General features: G+C 48.3%; 1 protein-coding gene across 16 annotated transcripts in view; it reads left to right on the top strand.

Annotated features, from left to right (window-relative positions):
* The window catches only part of LOC119436503 (probable E3 ubiquitin-protein ligase HERC4), a 335,733-nt gene that overhangs the window by 153,699 nt on the left and 159,184 nt on the right, over positions 1–22,850 (top strand). For all 16 annotated transcript variants that reach the window (XM_049658143.1, XM_049658141.1, XM_049658148.1 and 13 more), the window contains one exon: positions 8,582–8,685. In XM_049658143.1, the coding sequence (XP_049514100.1) occupies positions 8,582–8,685 (104 nt within the window). The remainder of the gene's footprint in view (positions 1–8,581; positions 8,686–22,850) is intronic.

Raw genomic sequence — 22,850 nt, 5'->3', positions numbered from 1 at the left:
CGAGAAGGGAAGATGGGAAATGTGAGGCTTTAGCCTTCACAAATTTTAAAACCTTGTGCCATTGTTTTCAAGTGGGGTGCAGAATGTAGGGCGTCAGTTGTGTCTAGTTCCGGTGCTCGCAAGCCAGTTGATGGTGCCAGCACATAATAGAAGCAGGTAAGGCTATAGCTCAGTGCCCGTTAGAGCTGGCCTTTTTTCTGCGCAGCTTCTTTCATTTTACTGAATCTAAGCAGCAGCAACACCTACATTGGCATAAACAGTCTGTCGCAAAAAAGTGTACAGGAAACAAATGAGCATGAGAGATTGCTCTCATTTATCCCTACAATGCTTCCTTGTACTTTTACATAATGAAGCTGTATTACACACTAGCCAAGCAAAAAAGCAATATGAAGTTTAAATGTGCAAGACAAACACAACTATTGCCCTCATTTGCACATAAAGCTTGTATATGGTACAGCGGCTTTTGTACAAACTTTTCGGCGATGTTCTTGTCCATTACCTTCAAGGCAAAGTTATTTAGCAGAGGGTGAAAAAACTTAGGATTTTCTCGAGCAGCTTCTTGTGCTTATTGGAGCCTGAATACTTGATTTCATGCTGTCACAGCACTTGAGCACCTTTTCTCTTGAAGTCATGCACCAAAAGTTGCGAGCTCGTGTTCAAGATCAAATGACACTGATCAAATGCCATGAGTAACTAGCAGTCTGAGCTTTCAGGATGTGTTATACAGTCGATGATGTCTTCACTACACGTTGAAATGGGCCACCTTTATCATGTGACTGTCGCTGATGATGGGTAGAACGAGAAAGCAGACTGATTCAATTTCTTTTAGCATGCGGTGCATGACGGTATGAACTCTCGACCAATGCAGTTCTTTGTATAAAAGCACGCTACTGAAATTCTGAAGCGAACTAAGAGTTCTTTTTGTACATAGTACATTGACTAATTTGGTAGGACATGCTCATCTGTACTTTTTCTGGGAAGTATATGCCCATTGTCAACAGATACAGCTTTACTTTATATACAGCAATTGGTTTATACTCATTTTATCCTTCATCATTCCACTGTTTTATCCAGGGAAACAGGTTTTGTAAGATTTTAGTAGGCTTCCAAACTTGCACATGCTACCTTTTTGCTTTTTCTGCACGCCCGCCATGGCTCGCAGACGCTGTGATAGTGCCCCTTAGAAAGGGCACTGTCGTCCCAGAATGAAAATGTAAAGAGGCCAGGTGAGGAGGTTGAACGGCGCCGCCGCAGTGGTTGCGCAGGCACAGAAAGTATATAGACTATGGCTCCTATAGGCCGCGTAATCTTGAGTTTTGAAGATGTGTGAAGCGAGAGGCAAACCTCTGCCTGCGCTTTCATCATGCCAGCGTTGTGGCAGTGAGTGTTCGCGGTTATCAAGTGCGATCTGTTTGTTTGCCTGTGCATGCATGGTACCATGCTTGCTAATTTAATTAGTAAACCAATGTTTACTGCGATTTATATGGCAGACAGAACTGTGAACCTTACTTCGTATAGTTGTGTAATACTGCCATAGCTACCAATGCTTTGCCTTTCAGGCGAAAGTGCGTGTTTCTTACTCATAGAAAAAAATACTAGAAGCAATGCATGACGGCTACTGCAATTTTGGGTGCCGTACTGGGTCTTGCTGAAATTCTTGAACATGATATGTGCTCACAATGTTGCAAATTTATAACAAACATGGTGGCCGTGAACAGCATGTTTTCGCCTGTAGCCTGTCGTCTCACTTTCATTCGATTTTAAAGCGTACCTTTGTTTGTGGAATTCGAAAGGTTTTGATGCTGCATTGGTCGGACTCTGTGAAAAGCAGTGCGCTGGTAGCGTCGTTTCACTGTGGGCGACTATATCACCTGCCGCGGCGGAGTGCGCGTGAAGGCTTCGCAGGCCTCGCTTTGTACTGCTGATGTGGTGGTGTTGTTGACACGGCATGAAACCATATGTTTCGTTGCTGACTCTCAAATTGAACAAAATAATTTTTTTTATTCTCATTGAAATAATTTTTTTGATTGCCCGATAATTCGGAAATTTTTATGGCCCCTTCTGGTGTAATAAAAATTTTTCAACTGTACTTAGTACAGTCAAACGTCGATATAATGAAGTTGTACTTGCAGCAAGAAACTTCATTATATCGAGAATTTCATTATACAGTATGAAGGTTTCGTTAATTCAATAGAACTAAGATTGGGAATTAAAAATAGTTCGTTACATTGCAGATTTTGTTATATCGAGGTTCATTATATCGAGGTTTGACTGTACTTGCATAAAAGGTTGATTTTCAACTTAACGAAAATCTGAAATAATGACATAAAGTGCCAATTTTACCAACTTCATTATATCGAGGTTTAACTGGGCCGTGATTTTGTAGTGATGACTTATGACTTATTCTATACTAGCCTTATCATCCACCGCTCACGGCCGGCTGATCCCGTTGATAATAAGAGCGGACTGTCGCTCTGACCACTGACAAAGCGCGATAAGCACGAAAAGGCATTATTACCGAAAAGGCATCGCTACAAAATACCGGCCCTGTACTCACAATATTACTCACAATATTGAGCAGGCTATCTCGCTGGTGCATCTTCACAAATTATGAACTGCTATACAAGTAAACTTGACGCATAATGTCGCCTCCTTTCCACGTCCCTATGATGTTTCATATTTATTTGCACAGTGACTCTTATAAATAAATTAAGATAAGTTACAATACTTGTGAACAACTTCCTGTGGCAATGAAGGGAAAGCTACAGAGGCAATCGCCCAAAAGTCAGAGAGAGAGCTTCAGAAAAAAAGTCCCACGTTCTCATCCTCGCCAATTCAAGCTGTCGAAGAGAAAACATAAACATCTTATTTACAACAGCCAAATAAAAGAAAATACACCACTGAGTGTTAAATTCCACTTATTTTTCTGCTGTTCTCTTCCACGTTTGAACAAATGCGAATCCATCACACGAGGAAGCTATGCTGATTCAGTATCTGTTCCATGAAACCAAAAGCACTGTCAAATGCTGCGAGAAGACTTAAACAGTAACGTATGTGCAGAAGCTCTGACCCTGTAGCTATTCTTTCATTGCCACAGAAAGCTGTCCGCAATTGTAAATAAAACATATTCCTATTTAGGGTCATTGTGAAATGAAAGGCTTCTTTTCATGTGTGAGGAGTGAGTTGCCAGTAGAAAGGGCACACTTCTGGAATCTTGTTAAAATTTTGCATGTTTTTTCACTTCTACTGTGACATAGTTTGTGGGGATTCAGGGAGGCGCCGGCGCCATTGCACCTGTTCTGCCATCCCCCTCCTTTTCCCCGTCCCCCGCCTTTTCCCCGTCCCCCGCCTTTTCCCCGTCCCACTCCCAACCGTTTCCCGCGGTGGTGCTCCACTCGCGGTGGTTCGCGGTGAGGGCGGGGCGCTGACGTCACTACGCGGCCGCGTTGACTGCTAATGACTGATCGTGGCTCTCTTATTTCCAGGACCGGCGCAAGGTATGTACATGCTTTCCTCTCGTCCGCTGACACTTTTGTGACTAGGACTGGAGCTCGCACACGGTGCCTTTGCCCGTGCGGGGAGCGCATACTTTGTGCTGATCCTTTCCCGACGCTAAGCCGACGAGCGGTGCCTAGCGCTTGCGCGAGGTCGTACCACGCCGAGCCGCACTTGCTGAAAGCCCAAGCCGAAGGAGATTGCCCGAGCTCTCGCGAGTTGACCCATTGGTTATTGCCAGAACAAGTAGCATAGCCGCTGGGACTTTTCCTAGCGGCATGTCTTAGCTTGAGCCTGTGCTCTCGCAGCGACGTGCTATAGGCGCCTGTTATTGTATTTTCGCCCTGGTGCGGGACCTCTTTGGTTTCCCGCCGCACTGGCGTTTGTGCAGTGCTGGTGCCGACGGATTCAATAAACAGTTTCCGTCAACTCAGGGCTCTACTGTGTCTTTGCGTGCGTCGCTCGGTAGCTCCTTGCGGCCTCTGAGCTCGCGCGTGAACGGTGCTGGAGGTGACGGCTGACGTGGCCTTGTGGCTCGCTAAGCTCGAACCCGCGGTAGTTGGTCTCCTGTGAGACACCAAGAACCCACACTGGTGCTCAACACGGATTCAAAGGCTCATTAAGCCTTTGTCTGTGCTTAGCCGAGTCAATACGGCTTAGCGAATTGGACTCGCCGCCTTATGTCTGCTAGGCATAGTGACCTTTGTCCTTTGTTAGTGCTAGCAGACGCCGCATTGCTCGATAAAGGGGCCAGTGCCTCCTTTGAACAGCGCACTGCTGCACCCTCGCTTGTAACGACCCCCTGTGGGGACGGCAACGCGAGGCGCTTCGTACCAGCTCCCTTTGGAGCAGTAGCGTTGTTTGAAAACGGGGCCAGAGCCCTCTCCGAACAGTGCACACGGGTATATTCGTCTGCCACGGCTCCCTTTGGAATGCCAAGCAGTGCGATGTCGCAGCGCTCCCGATCATTGGCTCCCTCGGGAGTAAACGGAGTGCAGTGCGGAATTTTTGCGTGGCGTCCGATTTTGCCTGTGCAAATGAGGCGTCAGAATCGTGTCGCGCGCCGAGTTCGGGAGCAAGCCCCCGAGCTTCGTGCTTGCCCGCTCATGGTCCCCTTTTGGATCGAGAGGCATAGCACGAACCGTGTCGCGCGCAGAATTCGGGGGCAAGGCCTTGCTATGCGCTTGTCGACTCACAATCCCCAGTGGGATAGAGCGACACGGTACGAAGAGGCTCTACATCTTCTGGCCGCCTGTGCGGCTCATTTGAATCATACGCAGAAGGCTCGTTTGTCGGCACTGTTACGCGACAACGAAGACCTTTTCACTGATCAACCGGGCTGTACCGATTTGGCGAGCCACGTGATCGAAACTGGGGACGCGCTTCCTTTGAAGTGTAACCCCTGCCCCGTCAGCCTTGCCAAGAGGCAGGTGATTGATGGTTTGCTGGACGAGATGCTATCGGCCGACATTATCCGCCGCTCGTACAGCGCCTGGGCATCTCCAATGGTGTTGGTGCCTAAGAAAGATGGCAGTCATCGCCTGTGCATAGACTACCGCCGTCTGAACGGAGTGACTCGTAAGGATGCTTATCCACTTCCTACGATTAGCTCCATTGTAGGAACCCTGGGCAGTGCGAGGTACTTGACTACGTTGGATGCCTCGAAAAGTTGCCTACAGGTCCGGATGGATGTGCGTGACCGGTCCGAGACCGCGTTCACGTCCCACAGAGGGTTGTTTGAGGTTACTCGTATGCCCTTTGGTCTTTGCAACGGTCCTGCGACCTTTCAGAACTGATGGACCGCATCCTCGGGGAAGCAAAGTGGTCATACTGCATGTGCTACCTTGACGACATCGTGATTTATCCACGAACCTTCGAAGAACACTTGGCCCATGTCGCCGATGTGCTCGAGAGGGTGCGGGCCGCCGGGATGATTTTGAATCCTGCGAAAGCCCAACTAGCGCAAACCCGAGTTCAGTTACTGGGGCTTATGCTGGGCGGAGGCTCCATTGAGCCGGACCGGGAGAAACTTGGGCAATCCTCGATTTCCCTGCGCCCAAGGACTTACGTGGCCTTCACCGCTTTTTGGGAATGGCCAACTTTTACCGGTCGTTCATCCCTTCCTGTGCCCGAGTGCAGGCGCCCTTGAGCAAGCTCTTGGATAAGTCGGCCGAGTGGCAGTGGGGACCTGAGCAGCAGCAGGCTTCTCGCCAACTGTCTGGCGCCATTGCGGAGACAGCGCAGCTCAGACTCCCCGACCTGACCATACCGTTCGTTGTCCAGATCGACGCGAGCGATCTGGGTTTAGGAGCAGTCCTCCTACAGGAATACGATGGTGTGTTGCAGCCACTGGCCTTTGCCAGCCGCCCCTTGATACCGGCAAAGAGGAATTATTTCGTGACGGAGGAGTGCCTCGCTATCGTGTTTGCACTACGTAAATTCGTTGTCTACCTTGATGGTACGAAATTCGTAGTGCAAACGGACCACAGTGCGCTAAGCTGGTTGATGTGGCTCCGTGAGCCTGCGGGCCGGCTGGGGCGCTGGGCTCTCCTGATACAGCATTATGACTTTTCTGTGCAGTATCGAAAGGGGAGCACTAATGTGGTAGCTGACGCGCTGTCTCGTGCCCCATTGTCCACCCAGAGCTTTTCTCCAGGTGCGCCAGCTGCTGCCGGTACCTTTGCGCCAGCTAGCATTGGGGGCGAAACGAGCGGAGAGAGAGGCGAGTCCGCAAGCGGGCAAACCTGTTTCTCCGCGCTCCAGGCAAGCAGCGCGTCGGAAAGCATGTGAGCGGGGGAGCTTCTTGAAAGCGAACCCATGACGCCGTTGGCTGCAGTCCTGAGTGGGGACGAGACCAGCCTCCCCTTTGGGAGAATTGGAATCGCTTGCAGCAGGCAAGAGCTACTGAAGGGCCAGCAAATTGATCCGTTTTGTCACGGAGTGAGCGACGGTCTCAGGGAGACGGAGCGCCGAGACGCTGCTGGTAGTGCGGCGGGCGCAGGGGGGCCAGAAACAGCGTGTGTCGCTGGGTCTGCAGCGGATTTATATTTGCTGGATCATGATGGGCTCCTGCTGAAATACATAGCCACCGATGATGACACTGTGGACCCGTTTAAGGTGGTTATCCCCAAAAGTCTGAGAAGTGCACTGTTGCGATGTTCTCATGATGAACCCTTGGCCGGTCATTTGAGTGGCTCTAAAGTTTTTGCGAAACTAAGCCAAACTGTGACTTGGCCTGGCATAAAGCGTGACATTTTTTGTTATTGCCGTTCCTGGCACGTCTGTCAAATTGTGAAATGAAGGGGTGGCAAGCTGCCCGGGCTGATAAAACCAATCGACAGTGAGCGTCCGTGGCAAGTGGCCACCTGCGATCTTATGGGGCCTTTCCCCAGGAGTAAGCAGGGGTTCACACACTTGATGGTAGTCGTTGATCATTTTTCTAAATGGGTGGAACTGTTTCTGCTTGGTAAAGTGACAGCGCAAGCGGTGCTGGAAAGGTTACAGGAAGTGTTTTGTCGGTTCGGCTTTCCGAAAAGACTGATTGCGGACAATGCGTCCTATTTCACCGCCCGGGTGTTTGGTGCTACGTGCCGTTCCGTGGGAATTAATCACTGCACCACTTCGCCCTACCATCCCCAGTCCAATCTGACGGAGAGACTCAATAGAACTCTCAAACCAATTTTAGCGGCCTTTGCCGATTGTCAAAAGGATTGGGCAGACCACTTGAGTGAGCTCGCGTTCGCAATCCGAACCTCCGAGGACCGCTCGACTGGTTTCTCTCCCGCCTTCCTCAATTTTGGAAAGGAGTTGGCTAATCCGGTGACCAGTGTTTGCAAAGTAGTAGTTGTTTCTCTGAAGGTGGCAATATCATCAGCTCTGGGAACCTGCTGCTGTTGCAGTAAATGAGTTCATCACTAGGTTAATCTCAGAATTCTGCTTACTTTGGATCAGTACTTTATAGACATAGCCTCACTAAGCCTTAGTTACTATGCGCTGTAACAACCCATCAAATTTTACCTTAGCAAAACCTGTGAAAATGAAAAATTGAAAGCAATTTCAGATCTGTTGCTCCTCTGTTGCTGCCAGTATAGGAAAAAAATATTTTTCTTGGAAGTAGAAATTGGGACCTTACAGTGGCAGTTGATATTGAAAAAATTATTAGTGTGTTCGTTGAGCAATATTAATTAATGTGACCACATCTGAGTGCTTTGTGTGGATTACAGGTGCTTTGTGTATAATGTTAAGGGTACTATAGCATTAAGTATGAGCTGCAATGTGCGAGCTCACAAGAAAAAAGAATGGAGGGTTGCACCATTCCTTCACGTGCTTTCTTCGCAGAGTGATAATACACTGGCCCGCCAAGCAGTGTGGACATCCTTAGCCCTTAGCGCAGCATGCTTCCTCATGGTGCACAGCTGCCCTAGCTTTGTAACTACTTTCATTCTTTTCTTTTCCTTTCTCTTTTTTTCGTGACTGAGCTATAGCTGCTCGGCGGGCCAGTGTATTATTGCTCCGTGAAGAAGGCAGACGACAGAAAGCAGGGGAGTATGTGCATTGCTGGAATGGCAAAGCCATCTATACTTTTCTCGAGAACGTCACTTCGGCTACGGTTCGAACGTTGCAGCTGGGGGGTATTCTGTAAGAGTCCACCTAGTAGACTATCCATTTCGGCTGTCGCCGATTGGCTGAAGCTGCAGGAGCGAGAAGGAGACTGGCTGACTCCTTCTCGCTTTTGCAGCTTGAACCAATCGGCGACAGCCAAAATGGACAGTCCATTAGAAAAGAAAAGGCATTTTGTAGTAGAGAATGTGGTAAAGAAGGTGAATTTCTGTCACATTGCTTGGACTGTGATGGCAGATATGCGCTTATTCATGTGACACTGTGTAACAAGGTTTGCTGTCAGCATTGATAGGGCTGAAGAATGGGACAGCAAGCTTAAGTGATCTTTGCTTGCTCAGTACAGTTGAAATGCCAGTCTTGCTTAAATAAAAATTCAAATTTATAAACAGTTCGTTTATTAAAAGTTTTGCCTTGAGTATTGCCTTATTTTTAAACCATTGCTAATCTTACTTGTTTGATGTTGCAGCTCAAAGCAGTGGTGTGTCTACAGCTGACCCTGATGCACCACTGGTGGTCTACAGAGTAATTGCAGGATGGGACCGCAATTTTCTTCTTTGCCATGAATACAAGGTGACTTTTTACCTGCCTTATCTTGCTATGTTTATTTGTCAGCATTTTGATAATGTACTACCTCATCATCCCTAAACTGCTGTACCTTGTGTTGATAATTCCTGCTTACATTGTAGTTGCAGTGATCTCATAAGGATGAATGATGATTTTATGGTCTGTGATGACAAAAGGGAAGTTATTGCAGTGTAGACCGCTTATAACATAAGTAGCGGGAGTTGTAAAAATCCGCACTATAAGTGGTACTGCGTTATAACCAAAGCATACTTTTTTGGCTTTTGCTTATGCCAAACGGGCAACCCACTTTTCTAACACAATTTATTACATATTTCATCCACACACACATTCAGCACAATCGCAACACAGCACAGAAACCAAATTCTCCTGACAAGTGCGGCATCAGCGGAAGAATGCTGTTATTTTCATCTGAAGACTGGTCTCCACGCTCACGCCCACACTCCCACTCCTGAAAAAAAAAAAAAAAAAAACGAGAAAAAAAGAGTGCGCTACCGTTCTACCTCGCACTTCGCGCACCCTGATTGGACGCTGCTATAGTGATAAAACATGCGCCCTCCTTCCTCCAAAGTCTCCCGCGCTTCTCCTCTTTTTTGTTTCGCTTTTCGCCGTTGGTCCCCACGTGCGCGCCCATGCTCCCATTCCTGAAAGAAAAAAAACTAAAAAAAATGCTGTATGCTGTATTCTGCTGTATGTGCGAGTGAAAGCGCGCGAGGGACGTGTGCTTTCACGCAGAGCGAACGTACGGCGGAGAGAAAACGCACCGACTCTCGTCGTGCGGGAGGCCATGGGAGGATGGGAGGGAGGGAGGGGAGGCGACGTTTGGCTGCGGCACTCAATACCTATCTTGTGACCGGGCGCAAGGGGAACTGGCGACTCAATGTAAGCGTGTTTGACAATGCATGCTACAGCCTTTCCACAAATACACTTACACCCACAACACAATAATCTCATAGACTTTTTATTTTCTATTTTGCAAAGACACAATAAGAAAAAAATTGTGCATGATAGCAGCTCGATAATTTTAGTAGGAGATAACCATCCCAGAAGCTTACGCTCTCATACACTCCCACAATGCAAAAATGTTCAATAAAAACATGCAAGCTTGTAACATACACTGCACACGCATTGCAGAAAAAAAGAAAAAGTTCAGTAGCCAGGATGAAACAAATTTGAAAATCAGGCACACATCTGCACAGAAAACGGCGGTATTATACAGTGTGCACAAAGATTTAAAAATATGCAAATGTCACGTAGCTGAACAGAACCATAGTAGCGTTGTTTGCCGTCCCTTGGAGATACTCAGATCATTTTTTGCATTCTAATTACATAATTGGTCTTAATAATTAATAACCTTGTCAAATAATATAATTAGATTAAAAGTGTCATAGAGAAAATAGTAGAGCAGCATGAAAGGCTCCTGATACAGATCTCTATTGCCTCAATACGCGCTACGTAGAAGTGTTTTTCCGAGCGTGAAAGAAGCCCAAGAATACACACAAAGTGCCTTGAGCGCACAGTCGCGCAGTAATTTTGTGTGTATTCGCTGGTTTCTTTTACGCTCGCAAAACACTTTTATGTTTCATGTATTGAGCAACAGAAAGCTGTATCGGGAGTTTTTCGTGCTGCTGTGTAATTCTCGCATTCGCACTTTTTATGTAATTATAGCATTAGAAAAGTTGAATAATCATTTATGAAAATAATTATGTAATTAGGCAGAATGCTAAAAATAATGAGTATCTCTAAGCGATGGCGGACAACATTACCTTGGTTTTGTCGAGCTACGTGACATTTGAAGATTTTTTAAGTCTTGGTGCATGATGGTTAAGACACCCAGTATATATTGTAATGGATACGAAAGGCAGGCACAAAAAGAGAGAAGAGAAGATGAAGAGAACGAAGAGCTCGAGAGGCCGGACTGCGCTACGATCACGCTCCGATCATCGCCCATCTCCTGTAAAATAAAACCATTTCTTCACAACTCTTCGTAACAGTTGTGGTGGAGGTGCTGGGTAATCGACACCCGAAGACAAGGGTGAACCACAAGTTCTTCGACGGAGCCGTCACCTTGCTGGACTCCCACCGAATACACCGGAGTTGAACATGTCCTACGACGCAGACGAACAACGGCCTATTCCAACTGCTGCGCCGACCAGTTCCGTTCAGCAACTGAGAGATGCGCGTCCCTTCGCCGGAAGACCGGACGAAGACTTCGAGGAATGGCTCATCCATTATCACCGGGTGAGTGACGCCAACAAGTGGAACAGCGCTTCTCAGCTATCGAACGTCGTGTTCTTTCTAACGGATACTGCGTTGATGTGGTTCGACAATCACGAGGAAACGTTGACGACATGGGGCAGATTTGTTTCTGAAATCAAAGAGCGATTCGGCGACTTCGCTACCAAAAAGAAAAGGGCAGAACAGACGCTACTGCAACGCGCGCAAGTGCCAGGCGAAACCTGCACGACCTACATTGAGGCAGTAGTAAAACTGTGTAGGCTGGTAGATTCCGGAATGTCTGAGGAAGACAAAGTCGGGCACATCCTATAAGGAATTGCTGAGGATGTTTACAGTTTCCTCATCGCAAAAGACACTCTGGCTTCCGTCGCCGACATCATTCGGCACTGTCGCACTTTCGAGCAACTGAAGACGAGGCGCATCACGCTGAAGTTTGGCAGGCTAGCCAATGTGACGACAGTTGCAAGCGTAGAGAGCAACCAGCCCCTCGATCTTGCAGCAACGATCCGACAAATAGTTCGGGAGGAACTCGGCCTGCATGGGCAAGTGACACACCCAGGCACTCATAGCTTCCGCTTACCACCAGATTTCGAGCCAAACGTGGCATCCTTCGCCCCGTATACTGCGGCAACGGGCATTGAGGATTATGAACTCTCGCCCCGACAGCAGCCACGTCTTTATGACAGAGGCCATACTTATGACACTCAGCCACAACGAGAACAGCCACGTTTTTACCCCCGAAGCCCTGTGACTTCTGTGAGGCCACGCCAAGAACAGCACCGACCCTACTACCACGACGTGGCTTATAATCGATATAATGGATTTCAGCGAGCAGCAGACACACATTATTCACATGACAACGAACTTTCTCGCCGCCCGCAGCAGGCTAGCATTCGCTTCGAGGAAGATGCTGTCAACCGCGACCCTCCCGTGTGCTACAACTGCAGTTCCACAGGCCATATTGCTCGGTATTGTCGCCAAGGCCGTCAATCACGAAGGACACCACCGATGTTCTCGCCACCCGGAACCCATACTTCATATGACTTGCGGACGACTGATTTGCTTCCAATGGACAGATTCTCGCGCGTAACCAGACGCAGCGATTCGCCAGCATCTGAGCACAGTTTGACGCCACCAAATAACCGTCCCCGTCGCTCTCCGTCCCCTCGGCGCCGTTCTTCCTCACCACCGCCAGGAAACTAGCATCCGCGGCCAATGGAGGTGAGGTCGCCGGACGGTCTTTGGAAGAAATACCTCTGCCTGTTGTGATGCACAAAAACAAAGTGAATGTGTTGATTGACGGAATACCAACCATGGCGTTAGTTGATACTGGAGCAACTGTGTCTGTGATGAGCCTCGCTTTCAAAAACCGTCTAGGCCACAAAGTTATGTTTTCTTGGAATGATGGTATTACGTTTCGTGGAGTAGGCGGCGAGTGGCTTCATCCCCTTGGTGTTTGTGCTGTGAGTGTTTTGTTGGCTGGGGGGGGGGAAGTGTTTGTGTCGGAATTCCTTGTTCTTTCTCGTTGTTCACACGATGTTATTCTTGGTATCGATTTTCTTAAACAATGCGGTGCTTCCGTGGACTGTGGTTGTGGTGAAATATCGTTAAACAAGTTATTTATATCAGCATGTCCCGAACAAAGCTCGCGTGGTGAAGACAGGGACACAGATACGCTCAATGTTCTTGATGAAGTGATTGCACCGTCGTGGTGCCTGACGCCCGTTCGTGTTTTTGCAAATACTGTTGACGCTGATTGTGTTGACCTTGTAGTTAGGCCTCTCCGCATAAACTGTGCTAAAAAAAAGTATACTTGTGCCCTGCTCTGTCGTGTGCATGACGAAAGGAGTCGCCACATTGTGGGCGCTGAACTGTTCATCCACGCCGGTTGTTCTCCCTCGTGGTATGAAAATCGCTCTATTCGATGAAGCTGCATGTAGCTGAATAGCGGCACTAACTGCGGACGTCTCTACAGCTTGCTCTCCTTGCGATAATTGCCATTCTGAAGAGTTAATGCTTGGCATGATCAGCAAGGCTCTCTGTACATCGGAACGGCAAGCACTGGTACAGGTCCTTGCCAGGCATGAGGCTGCATTCGACTTCACGCATGGAGATGCACCCCTTCATTTACCGTCGTCCCGCGCTCGTTACTGAATAGATACCGGCTCAGCACACCCCATCCGCCAGAACCCCTACCGAGTGTCATCCTCCGAGCGCAAAGTTGTTGCAGAGCAAGTCAAGGAGATGATGAACAAAGGTGTCGTTCAAGAGTCGTCTAGCCCATGGGCAGCCCCAGTAATCCTGGTCAGGAAAAAAGATGGCTCCTGGAGATTCTGCGTAGATTACAGACGTCTAAACGCAGTGACAAAGAAGGATGTCTATCCGCTACCGCGAATCAATGACGTCATTGATTGCTTGCACGCTGCTTCGTACTTCTCAACACTTGATTTGCGATCGGGGTATTGGCAAATACCTATGGACCCTGCCGACAAGGAAAAGACCGCTTTCGTAACTCCAGATGGCCTATTCGAATTTAATGTTATGCCTTTTGGCCTTTGCAATGCTCCTGCCATCTTCGAAAGATACATGGACACAGTACTACGTGGTCTAAAATGGGAGATATGCATGTGTTACCTCGATGATGTTGTAATATTTGGCCGCACGTTTGAAGAACACAACGAACGCCTCAGCCTTGTTCTCGACTGCATCGAAAAAGCTGGACTGGTTCTGAACTCAAAAAAATGTAGGTTTGGCGAACGCCAAACACTGGTCCTGGGACACTTAGTCGACAAGGATGGCGTCAGACCCGATCCTCGTAAGATTGAAGCGGTGAGCGCCTTCAAGCCACCACAGTCAGCACGAGAACTTCGCTCATTCATTGGCCTATGTTCGTATTTCCGTCGTTTTGTTCCCCGGTTTGCCGACATCGTTTACCCATTGACAAGTATTTTGCGACAAGATGTGGCCTTCCATTGGACACCAGAGTGTGATGCTTCATTCTCTCAATTGAAGTTTATACTAACCTCAGCACCCTTCTTGCGTCACTTCGATCCATCTTGCCTGACTGAAGTTCACACTGATGCTAGTGGAATCGGGATAGGCGCGGTGCTTGTACAACGTCACAGTGGCGCAGAACATGTTGTCGCATATGCCAGCCGTTGCCTGAGCAAATCTGAACGCAATTATACGGTTACGGAATAAGAATGCCTGGCAGCTGTTCTCGCTGTACAGAAGTTTCGGTGTTATCTTTACGGTAGACCATTCAAGATTATCACCGACCATCATTCTTTATGCTGGCTGGTTGGTTTGCGTGATCCCTCTGGTCGCCTCGCACGTTGGGCGCTGCGCCTCCAGGAATACGACTTTGTGGTGTCGTACAAGAGTGGCCGTCGTCACGCTGACGCAGACTGCCTCTCTCGGATTCCTCTTGCAACTACAGACTGCGATGCTGAGAATTTTGACGACTGCCTCGCTGCTGTTACTTGTACGTTCCCTGATGCGGCAGACTTTCAGCGAGAACAACGGAATCATCTTACCCTCGATCCGCTTTTTGTTGCCGCCCGTACTTCTAAAGGCAGTGGTCCCTTTACTGTCCGTGATGAGTTGCTCTACAAAACTAATTACTCCGGGCATGGAGCGCATTTTCTGCTTGTTGTCCCCTAGAGTCTCCGCTCCGACGTTCTACGCGCCATGCATGACGATGCGACATCCGGACATTTCGGCTTCGTACGAATGCTACACCGCACGCAGGAGCGCTTTTACTGGCCCAAGATGTACGAAACAACCAAGCGATATGTCGCTAGTTGTGAAACGTGCCAACGTCACAAGCGACTGACCACCGCAGCCCCGGGTCCCCTTTGGCCATTCACACCGCCTAGTACGCCGTTCGAGCAAGTAGGCATTGACCTTTTGCTTCGTACTGTCACAGTCACTATTGCATTTTTGTCTTTGTTGGTCGTCGGAGGTGAAATTTCGGGCTATTTGACAGCATTCCTCGGCATATCTGGCAACGACTGAAACGGGAGCACAGGTCCATTCCCCCACTGTTGAAGGCATGAGCAGAGCACGGAAGCGGCTGTAATAAACCGTGTGCCGGATAAGACTGATTTACAGCGTTGACATTGCGGGCACGAGCATACGAATTTTTGGACAAAGCTAAACATTCTTCGCCAGTAGTAACGTTGCCGCAAGCGCTCACAATGTCTTGACGACGCCTGTGTGTGCACATTTTAGGTCACTGTGAAATGACGTGCACATATCGGAATGCAAAGTCCTCTGGATAACAAGGAACCATTTGCGACCATCGAGCTGGTAGTTGTGTCGATACAAGAGGCTATACTGGACGGTGAAATGGGCAGCATAGCGACGTATAGAATGGGAGATGGGAGATGCAGGCGAGCCGGAAAGGAGATCTGGGGCGCGATCTTGTACGCGTTCCAAAATGGAACGGAGGCGTTCCGTTCCATCGAGCCGCACACGATTGGTCAATTTGAACGTCGCGGTTGAAATTGGCCAATCGTGTGCGGCTCGATGGAACGGAACGCCTCCGTTCCATTTTGGAATGCGTACAAGATCGCGCCCCAAAAAGAAAGGCCACCCAGGGATCCTTGCGCTTTTCTGATGCGAAGGTGTGGATGTCAACCGACGACACCGCCTCAGAGGTGGGTGGAGAGGGAGGCAGTGTTGGCTGGCAGCGAAGAGCGGGACAGAGAGTCTGTGCCAGTGTGCTTGCAGCCTGAGCGGTAGACTACGTGTACGTCATAGTCTTCAATGCGAAGAGCCCAGTGGGCAAGGGATCCAGACGAGTTGTTTAAAGAGCATAACCAACAAAGGTCGTAATGGTCAGTTAGCACGTTGAAAGGCCTGCCGTATAAGTAAGAATGAAACGTTCTGACTGTCGAAACGATGGCCAGGCATTCTTTTTCTGTGACGCTATAGTTGTGTTCTGCTTTGGTCAGTGCATGGCTGGCATAAGCAACAATATACAGTTAAACCTGCTTATAAGGAACCTCCATATAACAAATTACTGGATATAACGAAGTTTTTCTATTCCCTGCCGTTACTCCATAGAAGCACATGTATTTGAGACCTCTACGTAATGAAGTGGCAGCGGGAGACCCCTTCGAAATAAAGAATTTTCCCCGCCAACAACCTAGAGATTTATTTCGTCCCAAATTTTGTCATTTTTGCGCGAGCAGCAACCGGAAGCACCTTTTCCGCCGCGACGAAATGCGAAGCGGTGGCATCATGCTTGGCGCGCTCGAATTCACTGCAAGCACACGTGTGCGTGCAAACGTGCACGAGGCGGGCCTGCATCCCTTGACTCGACGATCTTGCCGCCGTGGGCGTGACGTTTCCCTCTCCCTTCATTCAAACCTGATCCCGCCGCTTGCTGCAGCTGGCCTAGCCCGCCAAGCCGGCATTCTCCTTTTCCAGTTGATGTTGCCGAAGGAAAAAAAAAACGATTTTTTTTTCAACGCGCTGGCAGCACTACTCTGTGGTTACTGCGCAAGTCTCTGCGCTTTACTTCACTAACCTAACACGACGCCATCGTGTCGCTTGCTCGTCGTTTCCGACGCCTCACGCTTGTGTGTCCTGGCGAAAAACAAGTGCTGAAATTGTTGCGAACTGCTTCCGCAAGGCCTGTATATCAACAGAGGTTCAGGTGGTTCAGGCTGAGGAAATCGACGCCGGAGAGCAGGAGCCTTCATGCCCACCCGATCTTGCCGAAGCTTGGATCTTGCTGCGCACGAATGGAGGAGTCTCGGACGCTATGTAGATTTGTTATTTTTAATATGCGGACAACTGCGGCTGTCACAACTGAGGAGATGACGGATGAGGTTCTGGCAGAAACTATCTGAGACCGCAGTGATGACAACGGACCTTGGGAGGACGACTCGGCACGCGCAATGCCCTCCGCGAAGGAGGGGCTGGACGCCATTGAGCTTTTGCGTCGCGCCGCGGGCTCGCTGGATGATGGCGGAGCACCATTTTGTTCATTGATGTCGTACGAATGGTCAGTGCTGCCGTCCATCATGAACAAAGAACAAAGCAAAATCATGCAGCTTTTTACCGCGAAATAAATCTTTTGGGTGAGCTCTGCCATCTGTTACCCTTTTGCTTACTTAGGTAAGGGTTTCTTTTTCGAATTTTCGTGCCGAACCTGCATATAACGAAATCCTCTTTATAACGAAGTTTTTCGGGAATTTGTCAATTTCGTTATGTCCAGGTTTAACTGTACTCGGGGTAGCCAGGCTTGCGCTGCGCAAGGACAGCGTTAGTGCCAATACTGCTTGCATTGGTATGATTAAACTGAAGTTGAGGTGGTATCGTAGTGTCATAGTATAGGCGGAGACGTGAGAAGTCGGTGTAAGCTCACGAACGTGGTGTCGCATGTAGGAGACCAGGAGGATAGGTCGTTGGCGCCACTTAGGAGTCGTGTCAGAGGTGATATAAACGAGGCAAAATTGTGAACAAAGGGTTTAGAAGTGAGAACTGAGGCTGATGAAGGCACGGAGCTCTTTGAGTGTTTTAGGTTTTGGGAACTCTGCCACAGCCCGAAGTTATGGTGGGTTGGGATGGATTCCGTCTTGGGATACGACGTGACGTAGAATCATAAACTTGTGCTCGGTGAACTGGCACTTTTTCCGCTTCAGTTGCAGGCCTGCATTGGTCAAGCACGTCAACACTTGCCTAAAGCAGAGAAGATGTGTGTTGAAATTGGGGGCGAACACAACAATGTCATCGAGGTAGCATTAACACATGCTCTATTTTAGGCCGCGCAAAATAGTCCATCATTTGTTCAAGCGTTGCAGGTGCATTGCATAGTCCAAAGGGCATGACATTAAATTAGTGTAAACCATCTGTAATAATGAATACAATTTTAGGGTGATCAACTGCTGACATTGGGACCTGCCAGTAGCCCGAGCACAAATCCAACGAAGAGAAGAATTCAGCGCCTTGTAAGCTGTCCAGAGCGTTGTCAGTGCACGGTAGAGGGTACACGTCTTTTCGTGTTATCTTATTAAGATGGCGATAATCAACGCAGAACCGAATGGAACTGTCGAGAACCACCGGTGAAGCCCACAGACTATTGGAAGGTCAAATGACACCCCGCTGAAGCATGTCGTCGACATGCTCACTAATCACCTGACGCTCTTTGGCTGAGACATGGTATGGGCGCTGCCGCAATGGCGTGTTGGAGCCAGTGTAAGTGTGGTGGCTGACGGTCGTTGGCGGCCCAGAATGGACTCGGCGGCCCAGAATGGACTGTGCAATGCCAAGTCCTTGCGTGTGCCAAGGATTTACAAAAAGGAGGTAGGTCGATTAATGGGATGAATGGATGGCAGTGGCCGTGCATCTATCGCAACGAGTGGTTGGCGAGGAGGCTGCACAGCGACGGATGCGTAAGTGAGTGGAGCGGCGACAGAGTACTGCTGATGCGGCAATGGTAGAGCCTCAGCAACTTGCTCTTCAATAAACCGCCATAGCGTCGGAGCAAGCTATGTAGGAGGCAGTTGCGGCAGTGGCTGCTGTCGGGGCAGCTCAGCAAAGAGTAGTAGAGAAAGCTGACGTCCAACTTCCTCCTGCACGAATGCTTGGATTTGTGTGAGCCTGGGTGAGAGATCAGAGAAGACGGCCATGGTAGAGAGGGCCTTGTCAGCCACTGAGGAGTGCCTGGTCAAATCTCACTGCCTCTTCACCTCATCGTAGCTTTGGCACAAATTTATGAGCTCTGCTATGGTACGCGGATGTTGGCGAAGAGCTTTTGAAAAATGTCATCGGCGATGCCTTTCAATATGTATTTCGCCTTGTCATTTTCGGGCATAGAAGCATCCACATGTTTGCACAGGTCTAGTTCCTCTTCAATATAACTGGCGAATGTCTCATGCAGTTGGTCTTAGTTGCTGCTCAGCGCACAACTTGTGGACAGCAGGGCGACTGAAAACTTTGGCAAAACTGGTCTTGAATGCTGACCTGAATTCAAAGTTGGCTTCGTGATTTTTATACCACAAGTGAGCCACGCCTGCAATGTAGAAGGTGACGTTATTTAACTTAAAGGTATCGTCTCATCGATTGTGCAAGTTCACCCGTTCATGTGAAGACGGCCAGTCATTGACGTCATGCTCATCCGTACCGCTGAACAACGCTGGATCTCGTGGCGAAGAGCGCCAGAGCAGGTCACGGATGGTGTCAGCCACGTCTGCTGGATAGAGTCGGGCATTACTGGTGGTAGAGTCCGAGATAGGAGTTCCAGGGTGGAGATGTTCTTGAAGACCACACACCTCCACCAATTCTAAAGGGGTGTATTCAACAATTCAGCAGGTAGATCAAGCGTAACCGAGCATTCGGGCAACGCAGAGCAGGAACAGCTTGATGCCTGAGTGGCTCATGCTCATGCCAAGGACTGGCGATCCGAATGGCTCAATGGTTGCACTGCAGGCATCAAACAGACAATCTGGGTGACTTTGTCTGTGTGCTCTTTCTCTTCATTACACGTGTAAATTTCACCTTCCAACAGCACTTTACTCTAGCAGTCCTGAAAGTTTAACTTGGAATAATCCACCAATTTCTTGGCCAACCCATTATTGGGTATAACCACGAGTTGGATAGACACCAACAACGACTCCTTGAACGGTGTTAAAACTACATACAGGTTCGACCGTTGGTCGATGTGTGGCTAGAGTTATTTCTGCCGGGGGTGTCTTTGTAGCCGGGGCGCTAACACAACATCACGGTGGCATCGAAAATTTGCCTGGAGTGTCCATATACAGTCGAATGCCTCTACAGCGAAATTAACGAAGGATTGATTATCTCCCTGACAAATTACTAACTTTCAAATGTATTGTGAATTCTTCTACAACGAAGACCACTGCAATCAATTTGCCTATGCAACGATACAACGAAGGAATTTAAAAATGGCCCTGATGGCCAATTTGTTTCTTTGCAATGAATGTCACAAAGTGGTGCCACCACTGCCCTCCTCAGACGTCACCAAGGTGCGCTCTGCATTAGCGCTGACGGCAGCACTAGCGACGCACTTGACAAGCATGCCGATATCAATAGTAGTCCTGTTTCACTAGAAATCGCTCCAGAAATTTCTCAACTCTGAGGCTTTTTGTAACATGTCAACAGGTGCAACGGTCGACTAATGCGTCACAGTTGGTGACGATGGGATGATGTAATTGTAATTACCGACCAATGATGTCTTCAAGGCCATCAAGGTGGTAAGGACGCGTATGTCAACGGAGGCGACAGTGATGAAAATCCTATTAGTGAACAATTATTTTGACAGTAAGGAAAGTGATAGCGGCATGTGACGATCTGTAGGTTTACTTTGCATAGCACCTGCGTTTCGCCGCGGAACATCCTGTGAGCATATAGGTGCAGTATATACCACTTATAACGTAACAGCTTATAGTGGAGGACCAGATATAATACGGTCTTTTCAGACTCCCATTAATTTTCCCATAGCACTATAAGTATATGCGCATCGGTTATAGTGCAGTTGCGGGACACGAAATACCGGTTACAGTGCGACTGCCTGGAAGTTCGGCAGTCAACCTAGACGGCAAACGCTCCCCTCAAGCCACAAATACCGTATTTACTCGAGTCTAACACGCACTTTTTTTCCGATAAAACAGGTCGAAAAATTGCGTGCGCGTTAGAATCGAGTACGACCCTAAATCTGCGTTACCATATAGCCGTCGGCATTTCAAAATGGCCGCCTCGCACACGCATTGAGCCTAGCTACTCTAGAGCCTAGCTACCATAGCTTCCTCCATGTGCTACAGTACACGTGCTTAGGCAATCATCTACCTTCTGTCTTTACGTTCTCTGTGTCTGCTCTCTCAGCATGAAGTACAGAGTTCATCATGATGCCGCATTTAAAAGTAATCATGTGTGCGGAGACGGACGAAAATCGGGCCGCATCACGGGTGTTCGGAGAATCCGAAACTTGCGTTCGGGAGTAGCGCAAACAGAAGACGATTTTTGCCAGCAAAGCAATGCGGACCGGTTTCAGTGGACCGAAGGAGGACGTAATCTGCGACGATCCACTTCGGCGATACGATCGCCTTGGCCCTATCTTGAAAGCAATCTGCGACGGGGAAAGTCCGCCGCACACCGTGTTTTCGCCGCTTAAAGGTCGCATTGAAGCGAGAGGCATGATAGCACGAAGGTCAATTCGCTCGCCGCGCTTCATCACTCGAGCGTTTTGACAGTTCGTTTCCGCGGTCAACGAGCAAGATGTGTTCATGTTTGCTTGTGTACGTGTGACACCGTGCTTGTTAATTTATTTAGTAAGCGAATACGGAACCTAGAGCACGGTGACAGCGATGGCAGAAATGCACCTGGAGTGTCCATTATCGCAATAAAATAGTTGTTTTGGTTATAGTGCGGTACCGCTTATAGTGCGGATATTCGCGACTCTGGCAACTTACATTATAAGCGGTCTACATTGTACTATGTGGTTGTCTACAGTCGCACAATCTGACATACGGCGTTCACAGAAAAAAATAGCGACTTGTTTCACTAAGTCTTTTTTTGAATTCAAGTTAAACAAAGGTTTTATTTTGTTGAACATGCTTAGTCGGCTTTAGTGTGAGCGGTACGGTGCGCCACCTTCGCAACGAAGGGGCCTGTATAACGAAGGATTTATGAGGTCCCAACCACATTGTTATAAAGGCATTTGAATGTAATTGCTATTGCAATAAAATCTTATGATAGGTGAAGCGCACTTGCACACCTCCAGCACTGTCAGAAGAGCGCTTAGAGATAAGAAGGGCTTGCTCATTTAACACTCTTTGTGCATACTATACAGCGCATGACGTGAGCCCATGGTAAAGACGCTGCTTGTTACACATGGGCTATAGGCACTGTGGTGACGATACCAGTAACTAATGTGCTAGCCCAAATATACCAGGTGTTTGTAAAGCGAAACTTTCTTTGCGAGCCATTCTTGATCATGGCTGCCACCTGCTGCTGCTGCTGCTCGGGCTTTCTTGCGAAAAAATGGCACCGCTGCTGTAGTATAGCGGTGCCATCTAGGAGCGATGGGTCATACTACTTTGCCCGGGGCAGTGAAAGGTAGAGGGCAGAAGCCAGCCTGCGCATGCAGGTTGTTAGTCATTGGTGAAGAGGGAGGGGGGGGGGCTGTGACGCGTACAGCTGCGATGATACGGGAGAGAGGGCACCATAGGAGATGGCCTCACGTTGCGCATGCATTGAGCCTCCTGGCAACCACGCGGACGGTTGCATCTGCGCACCTGCATCTGCGGTTGCAACACCACGTTGCATCTGCTGCATTTGTTTTTTTTTTAACGTGACCAGAATTTAAATAAAACTGCCTGTGGCATATCGCACAAATCTACTCATTGAGCTCGATCACATTCCTTACACTGGAAATAAAAGTTTATAACTGACTAATTACCAAAATTTTATGAATAAACTTTTTAACTCGTTACTTTAGTGCACACATTGCAATAATATATGAATTGAAGCTAGTGATTTCGCTAGGCACATCCATTTGGGACAATGTTTAAAACTAGCACCAGTTTGGGACTTGCTGTGAAAATTGCAGTAAAATGCACTATTCCAATTGAGCTCGATCACATTCCTTACACTGGAAATAAAAGTTTATAACTGACTAATTACCAAAATTTCATGAATAAACTTTTTAACTCGTTACTTTAGTGCACACATTGCAATAATATATGAATTGAAGCTAGTGATTTCGCTAGGCACATCCATTTGGGACAATGTTTAAAACTAGCACCAGTTTGGGACTTGCTGTGAAAATTGCAGTAAAATGCACTGTTCCACTTTTTTTAACAAAATGCCTGTTAATGCATTGCAGCTCAGAAATTACTGGAGCACCAATGCATATGATTGCAAAATTTAGGAATGCACATCTC

Source organism: Dermacentor silvarum, chromosome 1, assembly GCF_013339745.2.
Source record: "Dermacentor silvarum isolate Dsil-2018 chromosome 1, BIME_Dsil_1.4, whole genome shotgun sequence".
Lineage (NCBI taxonomy): Eukaryota > Metazoa > Arthropoda > Arachnida > Ixodida > Ixodidae > Dermacentor > Dermacentor silvarum.
The sequence above is the reverse complement of the archived record's forward strand: the minus strand, read 5'-3'. Positions and strand labels throughout refer to the sequence as shown.